Genomic DNA, 23,615 nt, shown 5'->3' on the forward strand with positions numbered 1-23,615 from the left:
TGCGACTGTTTTTATTAAAAGGTAAGATTTTATTTACTGTTTTCATTTTTTACTGTGAACCAACGTTTGTAGCTACGAAAATCTCTTATCTTTATCACTTGATATTATTTTTAATGTCTGATTTTATTTAAGAGTTAGAATTTAATTTCTATACCTATTTGATTTTATAAATGAAGTAAAAGTAACCGAGGTACCTTTTTAGGTGTAAACAATAAAAATATCTACTCCCTGGCAAACCATGTTCTGATTGAAACGTAATACTAACCAACTGAAATAACTAAAAAAAAAACTGTAGCCATAACATTTTGTAGCTTTTTACCTTAGTTCCAAATCCTACGGTATATTCCTCATGCAAATAGGATTTTTATTCGTAAGAATGTTATTGTTGAAAGGTACGCACATTTTGTAAACAAAAGCTTCATCCGTTACATAGCCGAAATTTTTAGTTAAGGGCTTCAATTCGATAGCAGAAACACAATAAATAGGTATACCTAGGCAACCACTTTATTTTAAAACGAATTATTGAGTTACGCTACTTTGTAATAAAATCAAGAATATCACCTATAAATCAAACCCTGATACCTAGTTCAAGTGAGGTAATCCAGGCGGCTTTTATTACCTAATTTTACCTCGAAAAACGGTATTATGTATACCACGCTAATGTTCTGACCATAATACATTTATACGTTAAAAAACTCCTAATATTTTTATTTCTTTCATTTCTCCTTAAATTTAAATATATAATTACCCATTAAGAAGGATACGGTTAACATAATGGCTCCTGATTATTATTTTCTCATATGTCGCGGAACAGCAATCTGTGGGCTGTGGGTTCCTCAAATTGTTTTGTGCAGAAATCGAACTCGTGACACGACGACACGTAGCGCAATGGTCAGTTGCCCAGCCACTATGCCAACGGTCATTTTCTCATCAAAACTACTTGATCAACCTACCGTTACTCTAGGGACCCGACACCTGATTACTAGTTACTATATTAGATACCTAAGTATGTGTACTAAAGTGAACACCATTCTCACATTTCTTACCCACGTTACTCATTGAGTAAAAAGACTCGGGTTACTTAACCACGTACCTATAACGAATACTATTAAAACCTGCGACAAAAGTAACCTAGATCATTGAAATGCAACAAGATAGATACGGCTGAAGCAGTTTATTCAGACTTTGCCAGAAATAATTAAAAAAAGGACCTCAGAAACGTTAGGTACTTACTTAGCAATGCTCAATTCGAAATCGGAATGGACTAATGGAGTTCTTTGACGGCATTGGGTTCATTTTGCAAATTGCTATCGACACGCTAAGATGAAAATAGAAATAGGTATTTCCATAAGTAGATAGCTACCTATAAACTTATTTAGGTAGGTACACAAGTATTTAAACTGAGTATGTAGGTGTTAATAACTTAAGTGTCAAGTCTAAGGTCAAGTACAGATTACTTGTTTAAGCCAGGTAGATTATTTTATGAAGTAAGGTAGTATGTATGTAGTAGCTACCTATGTTATGTTAAGACTTTAAGACATACCAATTACATATTTAATACATCTATGAATGGGAATAATACGCGTGAATCAGCCAGATTAGCAATTGGACGTATTGTTGTACTATGTTGTAACAATTTTGAATCAAAACAATTCACTCGTGAGTAATTATTATGTATGTTCAGTGATCCATTTATACTTCTGTAATGTGTGAAACAACTACTAAATCCATTGTTCAACTACTACCTAGTACTTAATCTTGTTTAAATGTAAACGATGCGCGGCCCTGTTCAAAATCAAACCAATAGTCATAAGCCGGTTAAGTTATAAGACATTGTGGTTTGTACGAGTAGTTCGGTTTACCTGCGTAGTAGTAGGGCAGGTAAGTTAATCCTGTTAGGTGGCCGTGACACGTTGCCCGGCTTCTGTATTGAGGCATTTAGTCGTCGCTGCTCGGCCCGCATCCGTCCTCGCAATGTGCGACGCCAGACCACGTAAAACTGCACCTGCCATACAAGAGAAACTCGCCATTTATGAAAACGGTATACATATCATATCCATATCTCATCGTAGGCTCCCGATTAGGCTTGGCTTACACTTTACGATTGAAAGTATCATAACCCTGTCCTGTTACAGCTACTGCATTGCATATACATTTGGACAAGGTAGTGTTTCACCACGGCTAGTTGTTATTTGGCACACGTACTAATATGCGCAGGTTAAACAAAAGCACATGTCCAGCGCTTTCACGCCGTCTGATTATGATATCTGACTACGATGACATACTGCACTGCTCTGTAACCTAATACCATTTGCTCTATTTATATTTTTACTACGTTTGTCTGTTAATTGTTATCCTCAGCTCAATTGTTACTAGCTGCGTAGTTGGCGTTTTATGTACATGTACGATTTTATCAATAAACCCACTATTTAACGTTTGTTCTCATTTCGTATCATTTTTGCTGACATAAAGTCTTAATGTTAGAGAGTTACATAGTGTGCTACTGATTACGGGAAATAATACAGTGTTCTTTTGTGGTTCTTATCGTAACCGAAACGGTGCAGCCATTGTCGTCGCTGCGTCACGAATTTATGATCCTTGGCTTTATATGCGCTCTTGTCAGTCATGCAGAGCACAATAACACCTTGTTAACAGATCCTCATATGAATACGAACTCGAGATTAGCTCCGCTGTGATAAGTTACTTCAGAGGTGACCGACTGTTTTATCTTTTAACCGTTTATCATTCAAAGAACGCACGTGTCCGAAACTCACACGTAACTATTATGATGTACCATACTAACATTTCCATAGAGATTTCCATAAAAACAAGTTAAGTATATTTGTGTGTTGACAGTCGTATCACCGTATTTGTGAAAACCGTAGAGGACTTGAATAAATGAATAGACAGGGTTAATTAAATGCCTGTGTGAATATCACCGACAATATCGAGAAAGTAGAACTAATCACTAACCTAATTAAATTAGTATCGTATCGTAACACTTTGATAACACTTGCATAATATTCGACAAAAGATAATAAAATCATCCTTAATGTGTACGTGGCTTTTATTGTTGATATGGAATGCGGACAGTATAGAGACAGTTAGATTTTTGTGCATCGCATGTTCAAGTAGGGAGTGTATTGTGTGGTGTGGGCGGTTGCATTAAAATTATGTATGCAGCAAGTGTCGTACATTTGGCACGGGAGCCAGGATAAAGGGGACTGGGAATTCTGGATAAGGAATCAACGCCCTGGGTGGCGGCTTCGGGCTATTTCAAAACCTTTAAAAGAAGTAACTATCTTGAATCAAATTAATAACGAATGATCCCATATTTTATAATTCTTTAACAATGTTATTAATTAACGTGACACTGAAAACAATACTTATTAATGTAAGGCTATTATAAAATGTTGCATTGATGTTCTATTAAGCAATATTACCATTGTCAGTTTATTATGCATTTATAGTAGCTACTGAGGTTAAACGGATCGATGTCAGTGTCAAGTCTTAGCATCCGAACGATGCTGACGATACAGACGTCTATGACGCACAATTTTTTAATAGCGACGAAAGTCCGTTATAAGATCCCTCACGATTCTACTACAAAAGGAGACTTTTCAATCGATGAGGTTTATTTACAGTATTTAACTAGAGAGATCGGCCAATTGGTAAAAGAACTTGCACCTTATGGAATAGGAATTTTTGTTTAACCATACGGAGGAATTTATGTTTATATTCGCGCATGCTACAAGTAAAGCCATAATAAACAAACGCAGAAAAAGTAAACAAAGTTTATGTGTAAAAATATTTGTATAAGGAGTCGCGTGGCTTCGTTCATTACAATGTTACTGTGAAACGAATGGTCACACTGTACAAGGAAACAGCATAAGTATTGCATATGTGATATGCTAACAAATTCATTATTATCTGCTTCCTTATTTTCTCCGAGCGGGAATTTCAATAGGAACGCACTGCAGGACTCGTTTTAATGATTAAAACGCCAGCATTCGATGGTATACGTATTCGAATTAATCAAGAATTAATTGAAAAGGAACTTCGTATTAATTCAAATTCTACTCCTGTAGCATGAGGCGTGTATGTAAAAAACAGGTTTTTCTAGCAACAGAACCATCTCGGTATCGCAACAGAACAGTTTTGATGCGATAACGGGACATGAAACATCAAAATTAAAAACACCCTTAACTTTTGCTTACTTACGAATAAGATTAGAAAGTTAACTAACTGCATTACATTTGCTATAGGAGACAATACCTATCTGCAAAATCTTCGTCTTCTAAGAAAGTGGCGGAATTGTCGACTTACGACACGGCCATTACGCATTTGCCGTAATTTCTTACGAGAGCGAAGCAAACCCACTAGTCGAGGTAAACACATTTTTCACTTTTAGTTTTATATCTATTGCTTATGACGTTAAGTCGTTAACTTATGCAAGTAATCATATTTTATATCTAGAAATAGGTGTTCCACATATTGTGAAATACTGTGAAATTATTACAAATCCTTAAGCATAAATTTTCAATCAATGTGTATGCATGTGCATATATAATATATGTCATTGTACTCTCAAACTGGTAGGAAACGTCCTTGTATGTTAATATGTATCAATCAGGTAGAAATGTTGACAACAAACAGTTTGTAGCTGTCTGGTCGATGCATCGAAAGCGAAAGTGCAATCAAGTGCGCCGCTTGTCGTGCCGGTGACTCCCAACTAGTGCATCACACCGGGTACGCTTAAAAGGACAAAGGAAGTCCGACGTTGCCTCTGTTTTACGGTAACAATGGAATTGCAGCCTTATAACAATGGCTCTATCATTGTTTTGCAAGGTCGTATCCGTTAGAATTTGAGCTGAGCTACGTAATATAAAGAAGAAACACGTATTCAAGAAGTTGGTAATGAGATAAGACTTAAATTATTTATCCTCGCTTAATAATAATGATGATGATGTTTAAGAGCTTCTGAAATGCCTACTTCATTGTTTTTGCCTATACTTCAAAATATTCTTACAAGCAGTTTTTTATAATTTATAAGTGGATGTAACCACTCTTCAATTCGAGTGTGTTATGCTGCGGAGTACTTGAGCACGTATTTTGACACTTCTTTATCCCAAATGAATGAAGAGGAAATTTCAATAAACCGAGCTATAATAATTCCTTTAGGGATATTATTCCTTCAGTATAATCGCGAAATTCCCTTAAAAAATACTCGCTCTGTATGGAGTACGTGAGCATGGGATTGTGTTGGGCGGGCGGGCAAGTAGGGCGAGACGCGAAAAGCTCCGTCTGCTTCGAGGGGTCAACGCCCTCAGAGCCCTGCCCATGAACGCAATAGCGAGGGATGCCCTCCACTATTGTTATCGATACTGTTTGCAGAATATACCTTTATTATACATATTTTAATATATTACATTTTTGGGCCTAAGTTCGTAGGTCATTATATTAAGTTCGACCTTGTGTTATCAAAGTCATTGTTATTTGTGACAGAGTATTGAACCTATAGGTAGGTACATGTCGTTAACATCATTTTGTACGTTGCCCTTTATTTTCATAATCCTTAAAAGGTTTAAAGTTTGGTTCATAAATATAAAACTTTTATAAGGATAATGCGTTGTCGAAAGTTAAGTGAATTTGCCCATTTTTTTTACTAAACTTTTAATTTTTGCTACTGTACATGCAGCCTTCGCAAAAAGCACTTACGGCTCCTTCAACAATGTGCATTTGTCAAGCAGCAGAGAATGAATGGCTAGTCACAGTTAGTTTCACAACAACTGAAGCTTGCAGGTTATGCAGTCTGAAAAATAAAAGACAAATATCCCCATGACGTAGCGCTTTTCAGGGTTCCGTATCCAGGAAGTATAAATAGGACCCTATTACTAAGACTGCTGCCTGTATGTCTGTCACTAATGTCTTGGAATTGTGAACGCTAGACTTGTTCACAGATGATGTACTGTAGTTCTGTTACTGCTTTAACAAAACCAACTGAAACAGAATAAAAGAAGAATTTTAAAGCTCCCATTATAACAAATACAGAACAGCAAACAACCCTTTGTGTGTGAGTCCGAATCACACTTGACTGGTTTTTACTTCGTGCAATTTCATTTTAATTTACAAAGTGCTTTTATAGCTGCAGTTATAACAATTTTACTTATATTCTGTAATAACTCAATGGTTCCTATAAAATCTCGAGTGTTTTCGTGTCGAAACCAAGGCCTCTATAAATAATGGTAAGGGAGCGGTCAAGGTAAATTTTGGGCGTGATAAAACTGTTCAAAGACGTGGTCTATTATACTTTCGTATTGATAAGATGTCAATAGACATGATAATCGAGACGTTAAAGATTAATAAGATATCTGGTACATATCTGCTTCGTATTCATGTTCATATTGCTTTGCACTTTTTATCATTTTTTATTGCAGATTCTCGATTTTTTTCTTTGTCACATGCTACTAGCAACTTTTATGTTTCTGTTAAGTCTCAAACCTTAGAAGATAACGTTTCTTTTAAAGTGTGTTGCTATTAAAATTTCTGTGACGTGTGCTAACGTTTTTTTGGACGTTGCCGTTAATATAATTGAAATTAATTTAAAATTGATGTTTTGCAAAGCTATGAGCTAAAATAAGTAAATTATCACTGCCTAATCTTTCGTAAACGGTAGGTACTCTTCTGATTTTGCTATATCTACTGAAATGCATTGTTTTGCTTTTTATAAATTTGAAATAAGATTTCAAATGTGGTTGTAACACGCGCGTCATGTGTTGTATATCGTTATTATTCAGTAATGACAAAATAGTGTCCTTGTGATCAAACAGGGGTCGTCCCCTAAATTACTGTGAACCCTTTCATAGTCACACCCCACTTATTCAAAACGAACGCTAATCTGCGACGACAGGACATCAGTCGAATAGACAAAATGGTCAGTTCTGTAATTTGCATCGTGTAAAGGATTAACGCTACGCTCCCTAATATGTAAAGTTGAATGCATAAGCCGCTTTCTATTCTTTCTATTCTCCTTAAATAGTTTACAGCGTCATATATTAATACAATGAAGATCTATTAGTTTTATTGGACTTATTAAGAGAATGAGCACATGTGCGCTGCATCTTCTTTGGTCGAATCAGTTGACCTCTTCCATTGAGGCACACGGGAAAATTTTGTATCGTAGTTATAACTGTCATCAACTGTAATAACTGATTCGTGTGCGCCCGCATGAGGAAGTGGCTTATTGATCGTGTCACGGAGGGATCATTCGTTCGTTGATGATTGGACGCCGTCATCACAACAGTTAAGACTTTTAATAACTCCACGTAAGCCACTCGCGTTGGTCTCCTTATTTGTGCTAGGTCAATGTAAACGGACGCGGTGAATTGTTTATTTATATTCACCTTTATTACTCAGCTAAAACGTTTGAGCAGCTGTACTTTTATGGACATTTAGTAAAAGAGCTTCTGTATTTGATGTATCTGAGCCGTCTCACCTTGATCGACGTGGTTGTGCAATATAAATAGTTTATAGAATAAACTTTTTATGTTTCCCAAAATGTGCTAGCACTTTCCATTACAATTTATGAGTTATAAACACGCCGCCCGCCGCCCCACTTGTGCACGTGTCTTGGGAATCATATATCTAAAACAGTAACATCTTCCGTACTATATTGATGGCGAAAATAACCCCACTGCTTTATTATCTAATAGTCACGCCTGTTTCACAATGATTACCCAAATCATAAACCAGATACAAGAATTCCCATTTAAAATGGCGTAATAAAACGTGCGCTATGCGATTGAAGTTTGACCTCTTTTTGGATTCATTTGAATTTTTGCCAGATCGATGTAGTTAACGGCATTGGCAATATCAGCAATATTTTTGAAGACGTTTCGATTTGTTCTTGTTATGTATTCTTCGAAAACATTTTACATTTTATTTGTTTAACCATTTGCTTTGTGGTATCTGTAAATAAATGAGTGGCAATATTCTTAATTTCTTAAAAACTTTTTGTGGAGTCTTAATAGCGTCATACTTATTCATGTTCTTTTATCTACCTGTGTTAACTGCGTTGTACTAATGTACATCCATTATATTGACACAGAATGTATGTTGTGCGTATATGGGTAACATTCATTAGAAGTTCCGACACAAATGCGTCATGCTCATTATAGGGTATCTATTAACACCCATTATGAAATAGATTGCCATAATTAGCTAAAGACAATATGAGGAAAATAAATGCAGTTACACACGTACGAATACGTAATATTATATATAGTAAAACATAAAATCCTTGTGGAATGTAAAACGACGAAATAGTCGCAACTCGAAAAAAAAAACAGCGTAAGTTTTACATTGCATACGTGAGTATTACTGTAATTTACATTTGTTAACAGTCGTTTAATTTTGTACGAGTCGGAAACGAGGTCTGACAGGATTGCAATTAGATTAACTAGCTCTGAAATTGTATCGATTTTTTACCAAGTTGTGAGTAGTTACGCGTACGATGGTATTACTTGACCTAAAAGAGGGTCTACGTCCATAGTGTGCGTTTGCTAAACATAGCGTTGGGTTTTGATGATTCATTAATGTCGCTCAAACAGTGGGTTGGTATAATGGATACGAGTACTCACTTCTATGCGTTTTGTTTGATGCGCCTCCTGCTTTTTACACATCTTTTATAGTAACAACAAACGATACATTCCATTAACGATCTAATTTAGTAATTAACTTTTCTTAAGTAGATTGATTAGCTATTATTCTTTTGCTAACGGTGTGAAATGTTTTCTGTTACTGAACCTAGTCAAAGATTATTTAGCATAATATTAGTCGTAGCAGAGTCTATTGTCTATTGTATCGCACTTCAAGACTTCTTTGTCGCAAATTGAGGAGGAGTATAAGATTTTCTAAAATAATAGGTGTAGTAAAATAGTTTTATCTTAAGATAATACAACTTCACCCCATAATACAACTTTACACTGCGGCACGTACAATATCAATCTACGTCATTGGTTGTTTAAGATCTTCCTTACTGTAATATGATAATATGCTTTTAACAAACAAAACTGAGAACTGAAAAGAAATAAAAAATAAGAATGCAGGCAAAGGCATTTTTCATTACGATGAGGAACGGCGAGCATTCAAATGGAAACGTTTTCAACTCTACATTGCACACTCTAGCAGCCTTCAGCTGTGCACATTTTTAATAATTAATTATTCTCAAACATGTTGTGTATACCTAGTTTCCGTGAATGTCGTACTATTATCTGCTTAACGAACTAGAATGAACAATGTGCCAGCCTTCAGACAGTGACGTCAATTGTTTCAGCAAATAAGTGCTGAAACAACCTTGTAGCAGTATATGCCTAGATGGGGGGCTAAAAATAACCATAGGTCAGGGGTCACTTAATGGTATGCGACTGACCTTTATGGTGAACGATATTGCTAGCAAAATATTGATTTATGCGGACATATCAGATTATCAGACACCTTGAGAAATAAAATATTAAATACGTTTGATTTGATGTTAAAGACGCCATTAAATTAAAATTCATGGTCTCTGCGTGATAGTCTAAAACATTAGATTTCATTTTTATAATAAGCACTAAAGTAATTGGAAAAGCTATTTCTGCGTAGTCATTAACAACGTGCCTCTTTTATCAATAATCTTGTGATTTAGTAGGCTTGGGTATTAGTTTTCAAATGGTAAATCTATTAATCTTTCAAATGATTTAGATAATGGATCACTTGTTTTTTTTGTTATTTGGGGTTTCTATTGTATCGACCTCTACCTTCGTAATATGTAAATATATCTTAATCCTGTAATAAACCTGGTGTAAATTTATGGCTTTACGGTTGGTAGTGCCAAAGCAAGCACGAAAAATCTAGCAAGTGATTTTTCAGTTTCATAAATAACCTTGAAATATTCCCTGCGCGTAACTTTGGCCTTCATAGACGGCTGGTTCGATACACGGGCACTGACTTAGTATACAGTTGTATACAGCAGATATCCTTTCCAAGGGCACTCCCTGCGGGCGGTTTATTGGTAGTACATACACCTACCGAACATAATTTTAACGTACAACTTGACTGTTACTATCCCGGCAACTCTTACTTTATGGTAGTAATTACTGGCTCTGCCTACAAATAGCCAATATCCAATCTAAAGCCAGTTTGTTTACCTTTAGTTCGTGTTGCACGGCTTGCGGTTGCTAAGATGTGTATAAAGTGAAAATAATTTTATTACTATAAATATTTACCTTTATAGTGCTCTTTGAGTTTGAGTGTGTTCGTGATTATTTATAAAGTTAGTTTTCGTTTATTGGCTGACATCCGGGTCCGCGTCACTATGACATTTTCCGGATTATATTGCGTTCCGCTGCGTGCTAACGGTTGTTACTTACTTTTTAATGGCAATACCACACACTAGGTAATGAGGTGTTAAATTATAAAACAGTGAAAGTATAGGTTTAATTACGATCATTACTTTTTAAATAGGTATTTGTCGTCACATAACCCTATTACAAAAACTTGTTAGAACTTCAGCTAGCGCTACCGGTAGAGTGACGTAAATTTGCATAAATGGGTATCTGTACCCATCTTCTATTACTATTAATTGTGAAGAGAGATCTTAAGCTGGTTTATCACTAAAGAGCTAGTCATGATGACATGATGGTTGGTACATAAAACCCACAATGTTGCAATGGAGAAGTCTACGTAATAACTTAACATTAAATTGTGGAAGATATAAAACAGTTGCGACCTTTCAAATGATGTTTAAGAAATTGGAATGATTTATTGGCTAAATACATGTATAACAGAATGTTTTCATAATATGATTCATTGTTTACAAACGCAGGAAGCCCCAATACACACTACTTTACAGCTGTGCTACGTATAGTAGTCACGGAGGTGGTCGAGGGTAACGCGTGAATACAACACAGTATTGCGTAACCGATATGTTCAATTTTATTATCACTTTACTAGCTAAAAATAATGCTTTCTTTTCATCGTATTACGCTGATATGCACCTAGCTGTTTCCTCTTGATATATCATCATAATTTCAAATCTTTTAAAGATAACTCTTTTGCGCGTAGATATGACTTAAGTCGAGATAATATGTACTTTTCTTAAATCTTACTAATATTATAAAGGCGAATGTTTATAATTTTGTGTGGTTGCATGTATGTTTGTTAGTCAATCTTACCAAAATGGCTGAAGGGATCGGGATGAAATGTGGAACAGGGGGTAGATTATGATCTGGAATAACACATAGGCTACTTTTATATAAATAAATAAATAAATAAAAAAAAATTATCCCACGGCACGCGGGCGAAGCCGCTGGCAGATGCTAGTTTATAGATAATTATGAAGGTTCATAATTTGTTAGATTACACGTGTTATGAAGTACTCATATATAATATATGCGGTCTGACATTAACAAATTTCCATCAAAATTATTTGTTCAAGATAAGGAATAAGATAAAGATAATACAATTATAATATCGACTGTTGTCATTGTGATACCCATCTAATTAATAATTTACTAAGTTTGAATATACGTATATAAAGCATAAACACACTCCTATCTGTAAATTGACAATGATATTGCGCAGATAATATCGTCTATAGGGATTTTCTTTGTATTTTCATTGTTTTATGTTTCAAGTATTTTTTTTAAATTTTGTAGGCACCTCTCTGATAAATAACGCGCAGCCAAAACGATAACTGTTATCTATAAGTGGCTAACGTTCTTCGTTATTGCTTCACAGTTTCCTTCCACAATTTCGACAGAAACTAAATTCGAACTAATTGCAATTGCGTAAATGGATTATTTTTTATTAAATTCATTAGTATTAAAACGTACATTACATACCCGTTTTTGTGGATGTGTGCGGCACTTAATTTAGGTTTTTTTTATTAACGTAGGTAGCTTTTTGAAAGATTTTAAACAACTTTAGCGTATCTATCTCGCCAGATTAAAAATAATAAATAAACATATCTGTTAGTATCCTCACAGATATATTTTTCTCACCATTTGCACCTTCTATGGATTCCCACAAATAAATAAAGACCAAAATTAGCCAAATCGATCCAGCTGGTCTCGAGTTTTGGCGAGACTAACGAACAGCAATTGATTTTTATATATAGAGATTTCTAGTTTATATCTAAAAACACCAGGAAGGAAAACAATTTACTGTTTTCATTCCATTTTACTGTAAGAATAATAAAACTGTGCATAGTTTGAACACAGCTGATAAGTGCAATTTTTAATACTTATTTTGATTAATGTCAAGTTCTTATCGTTTTTATACACATTTGTTTTACTATAAATATAATATCTTGTGTAAATACCTATAATGGCATGCGGTGCGGCTCTATCGGATTATAAACACGATAAATATTACAGAGTTTTAACTAATCATGCGCATGTGACACCGATTTACCAAAGGTATATTACCCAAGTAATCCATTGTTCTGATTGTAATTTCAATTATTTTATTTTTATTTATTTGTCTGTGTCCGCCAATATCAGAAACATTATTTGAACATATTTCTTGATTGTAAACATTTGTTTATTTATAAATACCTGTGCAATCAACCTAAGCCAGCAAGAATGAGTAAATCACATCCTGACCGATATTATGTTTTGAAAACATTTTATTATGACTAACTTTAATGATTGACTGTATTGTTTTGTTGATGGATGAGTGTTACGTACAGATAGATCTACATGGATTCATACGTCAATCATCAACTTGTGTTGTATTTAATACTATTGGGAGCAGATGTTCTTCATCGTTTTTTGTTCATGAGTCGGTATACTTATGTATCTATAATTGGCGTTGATGTAGTCTGGAAATATACTCTTCACTAGGCTGATATTTTATGTATTTATATTAAAGAAACAATCTTCGAGAAAATTCTTCATTTAATACTTGTTTATGTTGCTTATTTTATAACATAATAACTGCGTAAATTCTATTGTTATCCTCGCCACGGCCACAGTATGAACTTTGTCCTCAGTAGAATTTTAATTTAGTTTTTCTACATACACAGAGAGCCGGCTACGCCATAATTGGAAACGGTTTCCATGCTTCATGCATGAAAACTGTTTTCTGGTAAATATTAATAAGGTACCACCTACTTACAAAGCCGTAATTTCTGTTAAGCTACTTGAGAGAAAACCAACTCCGCCCGTTGAATATATCCAGGTCTTTGGAATACAAACAAACGCCCAATAAACTCTAGTGTTCTATTTTAGTCCGAGTCGTTATGGAGAATGAATGTGTTTGTTGTAGAACTAATGTATTTAATATACTGCTAGTGAAATAAAGCGTGACTTTTAGAATAACCTGAATTGAATTAAAACCTTACAGAATAATAAAGCAGGCAAGTGTATGAACTCATAAAGATAACTATACAGTTTCCGTTTGTCTAAAGTGCCTGAAATGAGGCCGTGGCGTGAGATAACGAGCAGGAACGAGAGTTGAAACGTTTTAAAAAGTCGAGCTGGGAGCACGCTCCCGCAGAAAAATCACCATGTAGTGCTCTGTTATTTCCCCGGGAAGGAAGTGACGCCTCCGCACTCGGGGCTCTTATTAACCTGAGTTCACGGGATTCAGGGGATCGCAATCAAGCTTCAGACGGATTTGCGCCGTAAACCAGGTCACAAACAATGGTGACTTACTTCTGCACACTGTCAGCATTCTTTCTCATACTAGTTAAAAGGTTATCAGAGTAGCGAAATGGGGGAAAACTAGTCTGATCAATTCTCACCTATTGGAAGATTTTATTATACGAATGGAAATTAATGATTTTGAAAGCATTGCTAAAAAAATTATACGCGTAAATGTCAATGATCTGATTTTTTACAAATAAACCAATTCAGAAAATTACGAAATACTCGTATGTTTCACTGGTGTCCTTATTTCGGTCTAATAAATGCACAAGTTGCACAAACGCGTATACCAAAACCCGGAACAAGTACTTACCTGTACGCCGCGTCGTACAATATAATGTTTCTTCCGCGCTGGAATCGACCCGCGTCATGTAATCAGCTCTATTGTCGTAGCCAATTGGTCGACTACTGCGTCAACGTCAAACGTATGTACATCATTCATAGATGCCATCTCGTAATGTCGGCAGTGTTTACCAATCGCAATATTTAACGCTGTTGTAAGTGCGGTCAGTTTCTCAACAAGAAATAAAAGAATATTATGCCACGCATAAATTAACAGAATTTTGATCTTTGAACTCATTAATTACATAGACACTCAAGCATACAAAGCTAACACACACATCCGTGTAATACCTAGGTTTAAGCAATTTAACATTTAAATCTGGGTGACGCTAACAGTTTTTATCAAATAGCGCTTATGGTTACGTTCCTCTATTAGTATGCTCAACGTGTTTAACTTGAATATGATGATATCATACGCCTAGTGATTCATGAGATTTTTATAGTGTAAACTCAAGAATGTTCTTGTTTGTTGGGTAATTAACTCGCACTACAACATGCATAGTTGAAATAAAAACTCATCTGATATTTTATAATTTATTGACTAAAAGGTATTCACGATTCAATTGAGACATATTTCTCAAACAACACGAAGGAGGTGGGTATCTATGCGTGATTCATGAGTTATTTGCGCTACCAGTTTTTATATTGTAGTAGGTATTATTATTGAGTTAGCGTGGTCGGTTTACTGGTAATGAACACATGGTGGATAGGAGTGTTGATGATAGTAGTAATAACTAATGTGTTGTTTGTTTGCAGTGTTATCGGCGAGCGCATTGAGCGCGGGCGGCGGCGTGGGAGCGGTCCCCACGCTGGTGTCACAGTCTGGTGTTGGTGTGGAGGTGGACATGGTGCAGGAAGGCGGCGGTGCGGCAGGCGATGGTCTCATCGCGCCGCGCCGCGTGCCCAACCCTTGTTTGGAGAGCCCACAGCGTATGGACTTACACAGGGAGCTTCTCTTTAATCAGAGGATGTAAGTGATATTTCTATTGATAACGTTCCTATCGTTTATAAATATGCCACATTTATAACGGAAAGTATTTGAATTTTTGGCGTTCTAATAACCTAATATAGATAGGGTAACCTCTTAAAAATTTTCAGTTTAAACATTTACAAAGCTATTTTTCTAAAAACAAGCTGAACAACGTGAAACAGTCCATTTTAATCTTTATTTAACTGCTATTGCATTTGTTTATAATAATAATTGTTAATAATGTTTTTTACGCTGCGTCGACACTAAATATTTGCTATCGAAGCTGTAATTAGATACCTAATCAGTTACAAATTACTAACTCGTTTGAGGAAGTACATGATAAGCCAAAGGTTTTCCTTATCAGATTAATTATTACTTAATTTTATTCATTTTGAAAATCAGAAGCTCTATCTAGGTATTTGTTTAGCATTGTTCCAAAATAATTTCATGCCACGTCGGTTATGAATCCGCCGATCCTATTTGTTATATCCGTTTATTTACGTAAACGTCTGATGACTTCTCGAAAATGTTTACATCGGAACTGACTCAGATGTATTTGGAAATTCGAAGAATTTTGACACGTGAGCCATCGGCATTTTATTATTAAACCAACCGAGATTTATTTTAAAAGGTTTGACTAAGTTTGGCCCAGTTTTGAAAAGTCCAGTGTACTCTATCAAGCCGCTTTTATCTAGCCTTTGTCCGTTTTTATAATGGAGTACGCTCTCAAAACCACTTTGTGGGGAGGACAAGAGACTTGACTTGAAAGCCTTTTACTGCCCGTGGCAAATGTCAGCTAGAACTACCATTTCCTTTCTTACATATTGTTTTAAAAACAAAATTTAGAATTTTTCCAGAAAAATCGTTTCAGTCTTTAAAATTGAATTATAAACTCTTGTTAAACACTTATCTGTTTACTAAAACTTATCTTATCTTGCTATTATATTGACCATAGAAAGCATGTTAATTCGTGAAATAACATTGGACAAGGTGCGGCGATTACGGTTCTATGATAAGCTATCGTGAATAGAAAAGACATTCCACTAGGTACAGGTGTGATAATACAATAAATAAAATGTAAGCAGGTACATCACACTTTTTGTGGAACTTCCATCCCTCATTTTTAATGCAAAGGGCAAACGCTTAGCTTCAATCATAATGAGACGGATGGTGCGCGAGTTGGCAACGAGTTTAGTTTTTGCTAAGTCTAAGTTTGGTACGTCTCCAGCGCACAGGTGCACCGCATCCTGTCCCGAGTGTTATGCACCCGCTATAATTATTGAACATCTGTTGCCCGAACCGCGCCGATCGCATTGTGCGCTCCTACATCTTTGTGAAACCAACAAATGTTGAAATCATTATATTGAAAACAGAATAGCTTCACAGTCGTCGAGACCTGTTGATTCAGTCCATTTCCCCGGCAATGTGATTGTCGGAGCAGACTCGTCCTGTTATTTCCGTGCACGGCTGCCAATGCCGTTTGACGGAAGGAAGCAATTCCCAGCGTACTAACGGGAATACTATGCCTTTATAACTATGAATACCTATAATGTACCGACAAATTTAATTAACGTTTACATACGATGTTGATAAATAAAACAAAATATGGTAAAATCTAGTACGTGAAAATTTAATTGTGATTGGCGATTGCAATCAAATGTAATTTGTTTCGCTTAATACCAATACGTATGAAGAAATTATTTAACGATATCGTTTCAAAAATGCAGTAAACATGACATTAGCCAATAGATACGAATCTAAATTAAATTGTGTTTTTGATAGCTAGACTCTTTTATCTATATATTATGTTTAGAGGGGAAATACACATGGATTATATGAAAAAAAAATGTATTTTGTTTGAACTAAATTTATAATTTAACGGTTCGAATTTGCAGTTTATGGAACTTCTCTTGATATTAGTTTTCCTTGAGAGGCAAGAGTCCTGACGTCGGCAGTAATTAGTTGGGATTAAATCACGCTGACGATCTCCTGGCGTAATCTTGGCAATTTAATGCAAATCTCTCGGATCGTTAGTAAATTAATCGAAAATATGCTCTAAATAACTCTACGATTGCAAACGTGTTTCTGTTTACATTTTGCGCATACTCTTAACTAATGAATATGTGTTGAAATTTATTTCGAAACGTTATCTGCATTATCGTAGATAGAATACTACGATAACCTATGTACAAAAAAGGATTTAGTATATTAAAATGATAACTGCAGTTAAGATAGGAATGTCCTGTGGATTAAGAGTAAACAGAAATATTACACCCGTTGTCTTTCGACACAGATGTGTAGTAAAACAAACAAGACATTGCAGTAACTTGTGACGTCATACGTACAAAATAGTCCACACATGCAGGTATTGTGCGTGGGAATGCCGCTAGGGAACTGTCTCCATATGAACAGAAGCAATTCAAACATTTTTTACTCTATCCATTATTTTAGTTAATTGCAACGGAATTTTAGAATTTCTGTTGAAATTAATTGCATTCAAGGATATTTCAACACCGTTTCTATGCAATAAAAATTGCATTAATTTTCAACATTTATGTATAGGATTATAAATTACGATATTATATTTTTGTAAGCAGCGTTTTAGAAATCAAGACAACAATCGTGGCATTTGTAGCTGAGTTTCAGACAATCTACCTACCTACGCATTCTTTTGTGATTATGAGGAAAACAATGTTAATTAAACGTTATCGTATTTCAGCGTAAATTAGATATTATTACAAACATTGTGTTGTACATAATAGAGATATGAGATAATCCCAACTATTGAAAACGACCAGTTTTTATCACTAAGCCTACGTAATATTTGCGTATCATCAATGATTTTCGTTCGCTGAATACATAACCATATATGGTAATGAATTGTGCTACGATTTTGTCATCCGCGATAAGATTAAGCTGATATCTAATACGTTACACTATCTTATCGTGTAGCATTACGTTACGACTGACTTTTGGTAGGTAGGCAACGGCTATCATTCCTTTAAGCTTAGCCAGTATCTAGAAAAATAATTCTCTTAACAATGCCATTATGTAATAGTTTAATAATGTGTTTTTTTTTTACTTTCCAGAGGTAAAAATGTCCTCAACCAAAAAAGTGAACTAGAAAGGGCTCTGTCGAAACACAAAGAGAAGCAAATAATGAACCAAGTGAAGGAACACAGGGAGACACCAGGTAAATGTTATTACACAAAAAGCAATTCCTTTTAATGTCCAACGGAACATGTGCTGTCGACTAAAGAAATTCGATACGTCATGCCCTTCTTAAAAAAACCCAGTCCAGTGACCTTCGTGAATAATGCGTTGGTTTGCGATGAGGTTGGTTATGTTATCATAAAAATCAGTCATTGAATTATGATTCCGATATTAGACATATTGATTAATGAATAAGTACTGAAAATCCATATTGTTTAATAACCAGTCACGCGACTGTAGTATGTACTTAGTTAGTTATTAGCCTAGTTAATAACAATGGTAAAAAGCTACTGGACCTTTATAATTATCATACTTATCAGCTACATCCTGCTAATGTTTGCTAAAATATCCAATAGTAATATGCATTAATCACCACAAATACGCGGAGAAGTGACCGCAAAGAAATTAACATACAAGGAGGCTACGTTTTAAAGGTTGTATTCTTGTAGTATAAAGCAGACATCGGTGTCAGTCGGTCAGGACACAAAGGCGTAGTTTTACTATTACATCAGAGCATTATCACGTATTTGATATAACATTAGGTAACTGAATCATTAAACTGATCGGCGAGCACGTACCGCATCCGGCGGCCGCGGTGCCGTATGCTTAAGTTACGTGTCTTGGTCATTTAATAAAATCTTACTACCTGCCTTTAAGATTAATAGTCACTGTTTATACCGCCGATCATGTGGTAAGAACAAAAAGGCAAGATAGGATTTAAAACCGGGTTCACTTTTACTCTCAAAATATTCGATGAAGATTAAACTGGAATTCCTCAAAACTCGTATGGCGTTTGGTGTTTTTTGCTCGCATATTTGGACGCGGCCTCTTTATTCGGTGCAGTTCGATATGAGCCGCAGGTGCACTCAGCGGCCGTTCACCCCGAAGGCCAATAATTGTGGACACATTCCTTGTAAACATTCAATGCAAGTACATACTATACGGCATGTAGGTAATGCACATAATGCAGGTTTCGTGCATAGGTACCTGTGCGAAAATTTCCTCTAATTGGTTTGCGGATGTCGATGACCAAGGTTGGATGAAAGTGAAACTGCATCTGACTATTTCCCGTTTGTCCGATTGGTCAGGCACTGGAAGACATTACTGCGATAGATAAAGCTCGCTAGTCGCTAGTTCTGCGGTTTCCTTATAGCATCATTAAGTGTTTATGTTTTATTTAATTAAATGTGTCATTAAACGATTTACTTATGTATAGTAAAGTCGGAAATTGCTGTAGCGTTTGTGAAATAGCGCAATAGCCGCAGAGTACTGTTAGCGAACTCGATCAGTCTTTGTTGCACAGTCTCACATTTGATTCGATAATCCAGTTTCAATCACATTTTATTTCCCTTTTGCATTTATAGTATTTGCTAATAATTTTCATTGGTTTTGTGCATTAGAAATTGGATTTCAGAGATAAGCCATCATACTGCAAAATTTTCCTAAATGCTCTTTTTGGTACTTAAAAATGGGTATTCTATCAATTCAATTCTATTAATTTCATATTTTTAACTACATTATCGATATATCTCACGAAAGAATCTCGTGTAGGAAATATTTGTAAGTTAAGTACCTACCATGCTTCCAATTTTCCTGTGAACAGTAGCTGGTGCTAACTGCTGATAGCCTTTACTTATCCTTGTAGAAACTACTAGAAACGAACGGTCCACCTTCACTTGCGCCTTGCACAATATCAACACTGACACGTTACCTAATCGAGATATCCTTATGTGTCCTTAATGCCCTTTATGCTAACAATTTGTGAGGTTGAGTCTATTGGTTAGTTTAAAATACCATTCATCATTTAAAAATACTCTTTTTGATGTAATTATTTTTGATTTTGAAATCTTTCGGAATTCGCATTTAGACCGAAACGTATATTAGTTTATTATGAAGTCTTTTTTTTTTTTTTTGAGGGGGGAATATCATCCAATGACTTCTCCCGCCTTGGGTGAGGCGGGAGGGAGTGTCAGACTCTTACTGACTAAAAACCACCCCGTTCCTTCTCCTGCTTTGAGCCGGAGCCCCGGTAACCTCTTACGTTGTCCGCAGCTCCGGATCAGGCATCAGCCCTACTGGGCCCCATCTGTGGTGGTCTGACTCTTTGAGGCGCGCGCGCAACGCGACGCGCCGTACGCACGGGTCTGGTTCTGGTCGGGCGGCGAGCTACCCTTGCTCGCCGTCCGCAGACCCACACTTACGGTGGCCGGAGATCGTCGCGCGATCCCCGACGCCCGGAGTGTCTTCTGCGGCGGCTGGAGCGTGAAGAGATTCGTTCCCTCACGCACTCCGCCTCCTCCTTAGCTAGCATAACTGCTTCGCAGAAGGAGGAGTCGGCGTCCCATTCCCCCTCGTTATTATGAAGTCTAGTCTGTGATTTAGTCTAAGACATAAATGTTATCAATATTTCTATTTCTAATTGGTATTTTGTTCACGTTACAGAGCTTGAGCGTGCGATAGCAGAGCGAGCTCGTCGGTTGGAGCAAGCAGAACAAAGTACGGAGGAACCAGAGACTGGTGCCAACCCTACGCTGCAGCAGATACGAGCCCGGCTTCGACACGCAGCGCCCTCTGCGCCAGCGGCCTCTGCCCACTGAACTAACCCAGCCTTACAAACATCTAAATAGGAATAGGATTGCCAAATAGCTACGCAATGAGCAACTTTACCCTTCCCAACTTTTTTGTCTTTACACGACCGTGATGTGTCGATCTATAAAACTCTCGTCGAAAGTAAAGACAAAAATGTTGGACTAAAATTCCTCGAACAGGCTCGTAGTAGTGTCTACTAAACTCAAGGTATGCTAGCTTGGTAACTTACCTAAATTCTAGGTCCAGAAATACTCCAACCGAATTGAATTATGTACAACCGAATTTGCGTAAGCGGCCAAGGTTATGCGTAATAACATGCATCTTACGATTCATAAACTTGGTACGACCTCCTTCGAGGACAGTCCTATTGTTCTTTGGATCGTATAGTAGTCCCCGTAGCACTTCACCTGCCAACTTCAAAAATGAATATTTAACTCTTATCCGCTCCTTCACAAACCACATAGTTGTAGTGATGGGACACCATCAACCCGATCTATAAGATCGGGGTATTTTGCACTAATATTTGATCCAAACCCTGTAGAATATAGTACGTAGATGTTCTACTATCATCGTTAAAACTAGTGGATAGAAGCCCTAAAATATCTATTGGCTAAAATACATATTCCACTTTAATCAATTGTTACAAAATTTCACTTGTCTCGATATTAGATTCTGAGAAATATTAAAACATAATTATGATATCAGTAGTCGCACACCAATGTTTTCTGTGATTAGCGCCATCTTTGTGTAGTAGTAGGTAACTCTTACTCACTGTATCACACTAATTCAGGGTGTCGGTGGACGTTGAGGAACTCGACTGGGGTCCAAATGGACTGTATTCAGGGGTCAAGGAGATTTGAAGGGTTATTGTATAAACATGGGATTGAAGATATGGAAGTGCACTGTAATTATAAGCATTGAGCGAGTGTTGCTGATGGTGTGAGTGATACGCTTTGATTGCCAAAGCTTGTTTGATTATAATCGGATACTTTATTAAATAAGACGAACAGCTATGCTTTAATCTTTTTTTCGATGAAAAAGGTCACTTAAAGTGTCACAATATTTAAAACGGTAGCGATTTATTTGTTATTATTTAGTAGTTTATATAATGGGTGGGGAGACACTTGTAACAGCCTCGATAATTGATTCTATGATAAATATTGTAATTGATTATGTTTATTTATGCATGCAAATGTTTAATTGCAGTAATACGTAATATCGAACAACTATATGACTGAGGATTCGACTGCGTGTGTTGTAGTAATAATGATAAGAGGTAATGTCGACTTCAAACAAGAGAATACAAATATTTTTCTAAACTTTTTGACGTCACAATTCTTAACAATTCGTAGCGTTCATTCGTAAGCATTTACTGTTCTTGTTGTACTCTTAACTTATCTCTCGCTGTACGTTTTAGTGATAATATAAATGTCAAAGTAATAATTGTAATAACTATTTTATGACATTAATTATTATTAGAGAGTAGATAGATGTTTGCAATTTACAGATGTATGGTTTAGAAATATTAAAGTATAAACATATTTTATTGTCAGAGTAGAGATATGAGAAGTAGTGTGGATCCTAAATAGATATCCAAGCATAATATTGAAGTTGAAATATATTAATCTACAATACAAGCCTAATCAGTAATTGTAATGAATTTAACAAATAGCTTTATGGGCACGTAATAATATTATAAAAAATATCTAATTTTCTACAGATCCTTGCACGATAGGCCTTCCTTAATATGACTCCAATTAATAGTTGACCAGTGTATTAGAATTTGAAGTGTTCATGAAAGTGATAGAAAAGTATTTTTATATATTTGTGATGCCTGGAGGTTCACTACAGGTTTTCAAAGTTTAATCGATATTCGTAGTAACCCTGATGAATGACACATGAAAATATTCACTACACGTAGATATTAATCAATAATAACGGGTAACGTTGTAACGTTGCTAATATAGAATTATTTATAATACTTCTCTAATATTGTTTTAGTCGCCACCTGCAGAGATATTTGATTAAAGCTTGCTATTTATACTTTTTGATGAATCTCTTACTAATTGTTCGCCCCTTATTTGCAACTGTCCCTAATAGTTCTTTTTCATTTAGCCTAATATTATGTAACGCATTATGTTCTCTAGTGTGCCTAATTATATAACTTGTTATTTACTTTCAGAGTATTAATTATTTATCGTTATTAAGTTAGATTGTAATAGGATGACGATTCTCACAAAGATACCAAAATTACAAAAAAAAAAAAATGTTCTTGTAGTTGACTATCATTCCACTTGTTATTCTTTCACTTGCTATGATTTCCTTTGTCGAAATGTTTTCATTTTCTGTTAAGATTATTGTTAAGTTATTGTAACTTAGTACAAAATGGCTCCTTCATGATATGAAGGCCAGTTGGCTTCGGAAGCTGCATCGTGGCCATCTTAAGTGCGACATTATTGACGAAAGTAGTGTTAAGTCTCTTTGTATTGATAGTATGACATGGAACCTGTATGAAAATTATTTGCATAGTCAAATAAAAATGTTTTAGAATATTTATTGTTTTTATTTCGATAGACCCTTTGAACTTGGTACTTACCAGAGGGACAGAAGTAGTTCCTTAAGTTCCTCTGAAAAACGCAGCTCACCTCATAAGTACAAGAAGTTTGTTTAAAAAAACGAAGATAAAAATAACACTGTTTATGGCCAAGTTTTTAATCACTGTTTATGGCCAAGTTTTTAATCTTACATAAGCCATAAGCTTTAATAGTACTCGAAATTAAGGTGAAATCCTACAGCCTAAGCTCGACGACGTA

At 35.7% G+C, this 23,615-nt stretch overlaps 1 protein-coding gene across 1 annotated transcript; it reads left to right on the forward strand.

Moving 5' to 3' along the window:
• The first annotated feature begins 1,910 nt into the window (after positions 1-1,910).
• Positions 1,911-23,354, forward strand: LOC118261982 (protein FAM107B). The gene is made up of 4 exons (XM_035573060.2): positions 1,911-2,041; positions 14,787-15,000; positions 18,090-18,193; positions 20,656-23,354. Exons 1-4 carry the CDS (start codon positions 1,975-1,977, stop codon positions 20,808-20,810), a joined length of 540 nt encoding a protein of 179 aa, XP_035428953.2. The 5' UTR covers positions 1,911-1,974; the 3' UTR covers positions 20,811-23,354.
• Positions 23,355-23,615: the final 261 nt, after the last annotated feature.

The sequence above is a fragment of the Spodoptera frugiperda genome, chromosome 20, assembly GCF_023101765.2.
Source record: "Spodoptera frugiperda isolate SF20-4 chromosome 20, AGI-APGP_CSIRO_Sfru_2.0, whole genome shotgun sequence".
Classification (NCBI taxonomy): domain Eukaryota; kingdom Metazoa; phylum Arthropoda; class Insecta; order Lepidoptera; family Noctuidae; genus Spodoptera; species Spodoptera frugiperda.

What these genes read in the sequence shown, in the direction of transcription:
- LOC118261982 (XM_035573060.2), top strand. Translation starts at nt 1,975, where the DNA reads ATGTGCGACGCCAGACCACGTAAAACTGCACCTGCCATACAAGAGAAA. An exon ending in ACTCGCCATTTATGAAAACG is followed by an intron (nt 2,042 to 14,786) that starts GTATACATATCA and finishes GTTTGTTTGCAG; the next exon opens with TGTTATCGGCGAGCGCATTG. An exon ending in CTTCTCTTTAATCAGAGGAT is followed by an intron (nt 15,001 to 18,089) that starts GTAAGTGATATT and finishes TTTACTTTCCAG; the next exon opens with AGGTAAAAATGTCCTCAACC.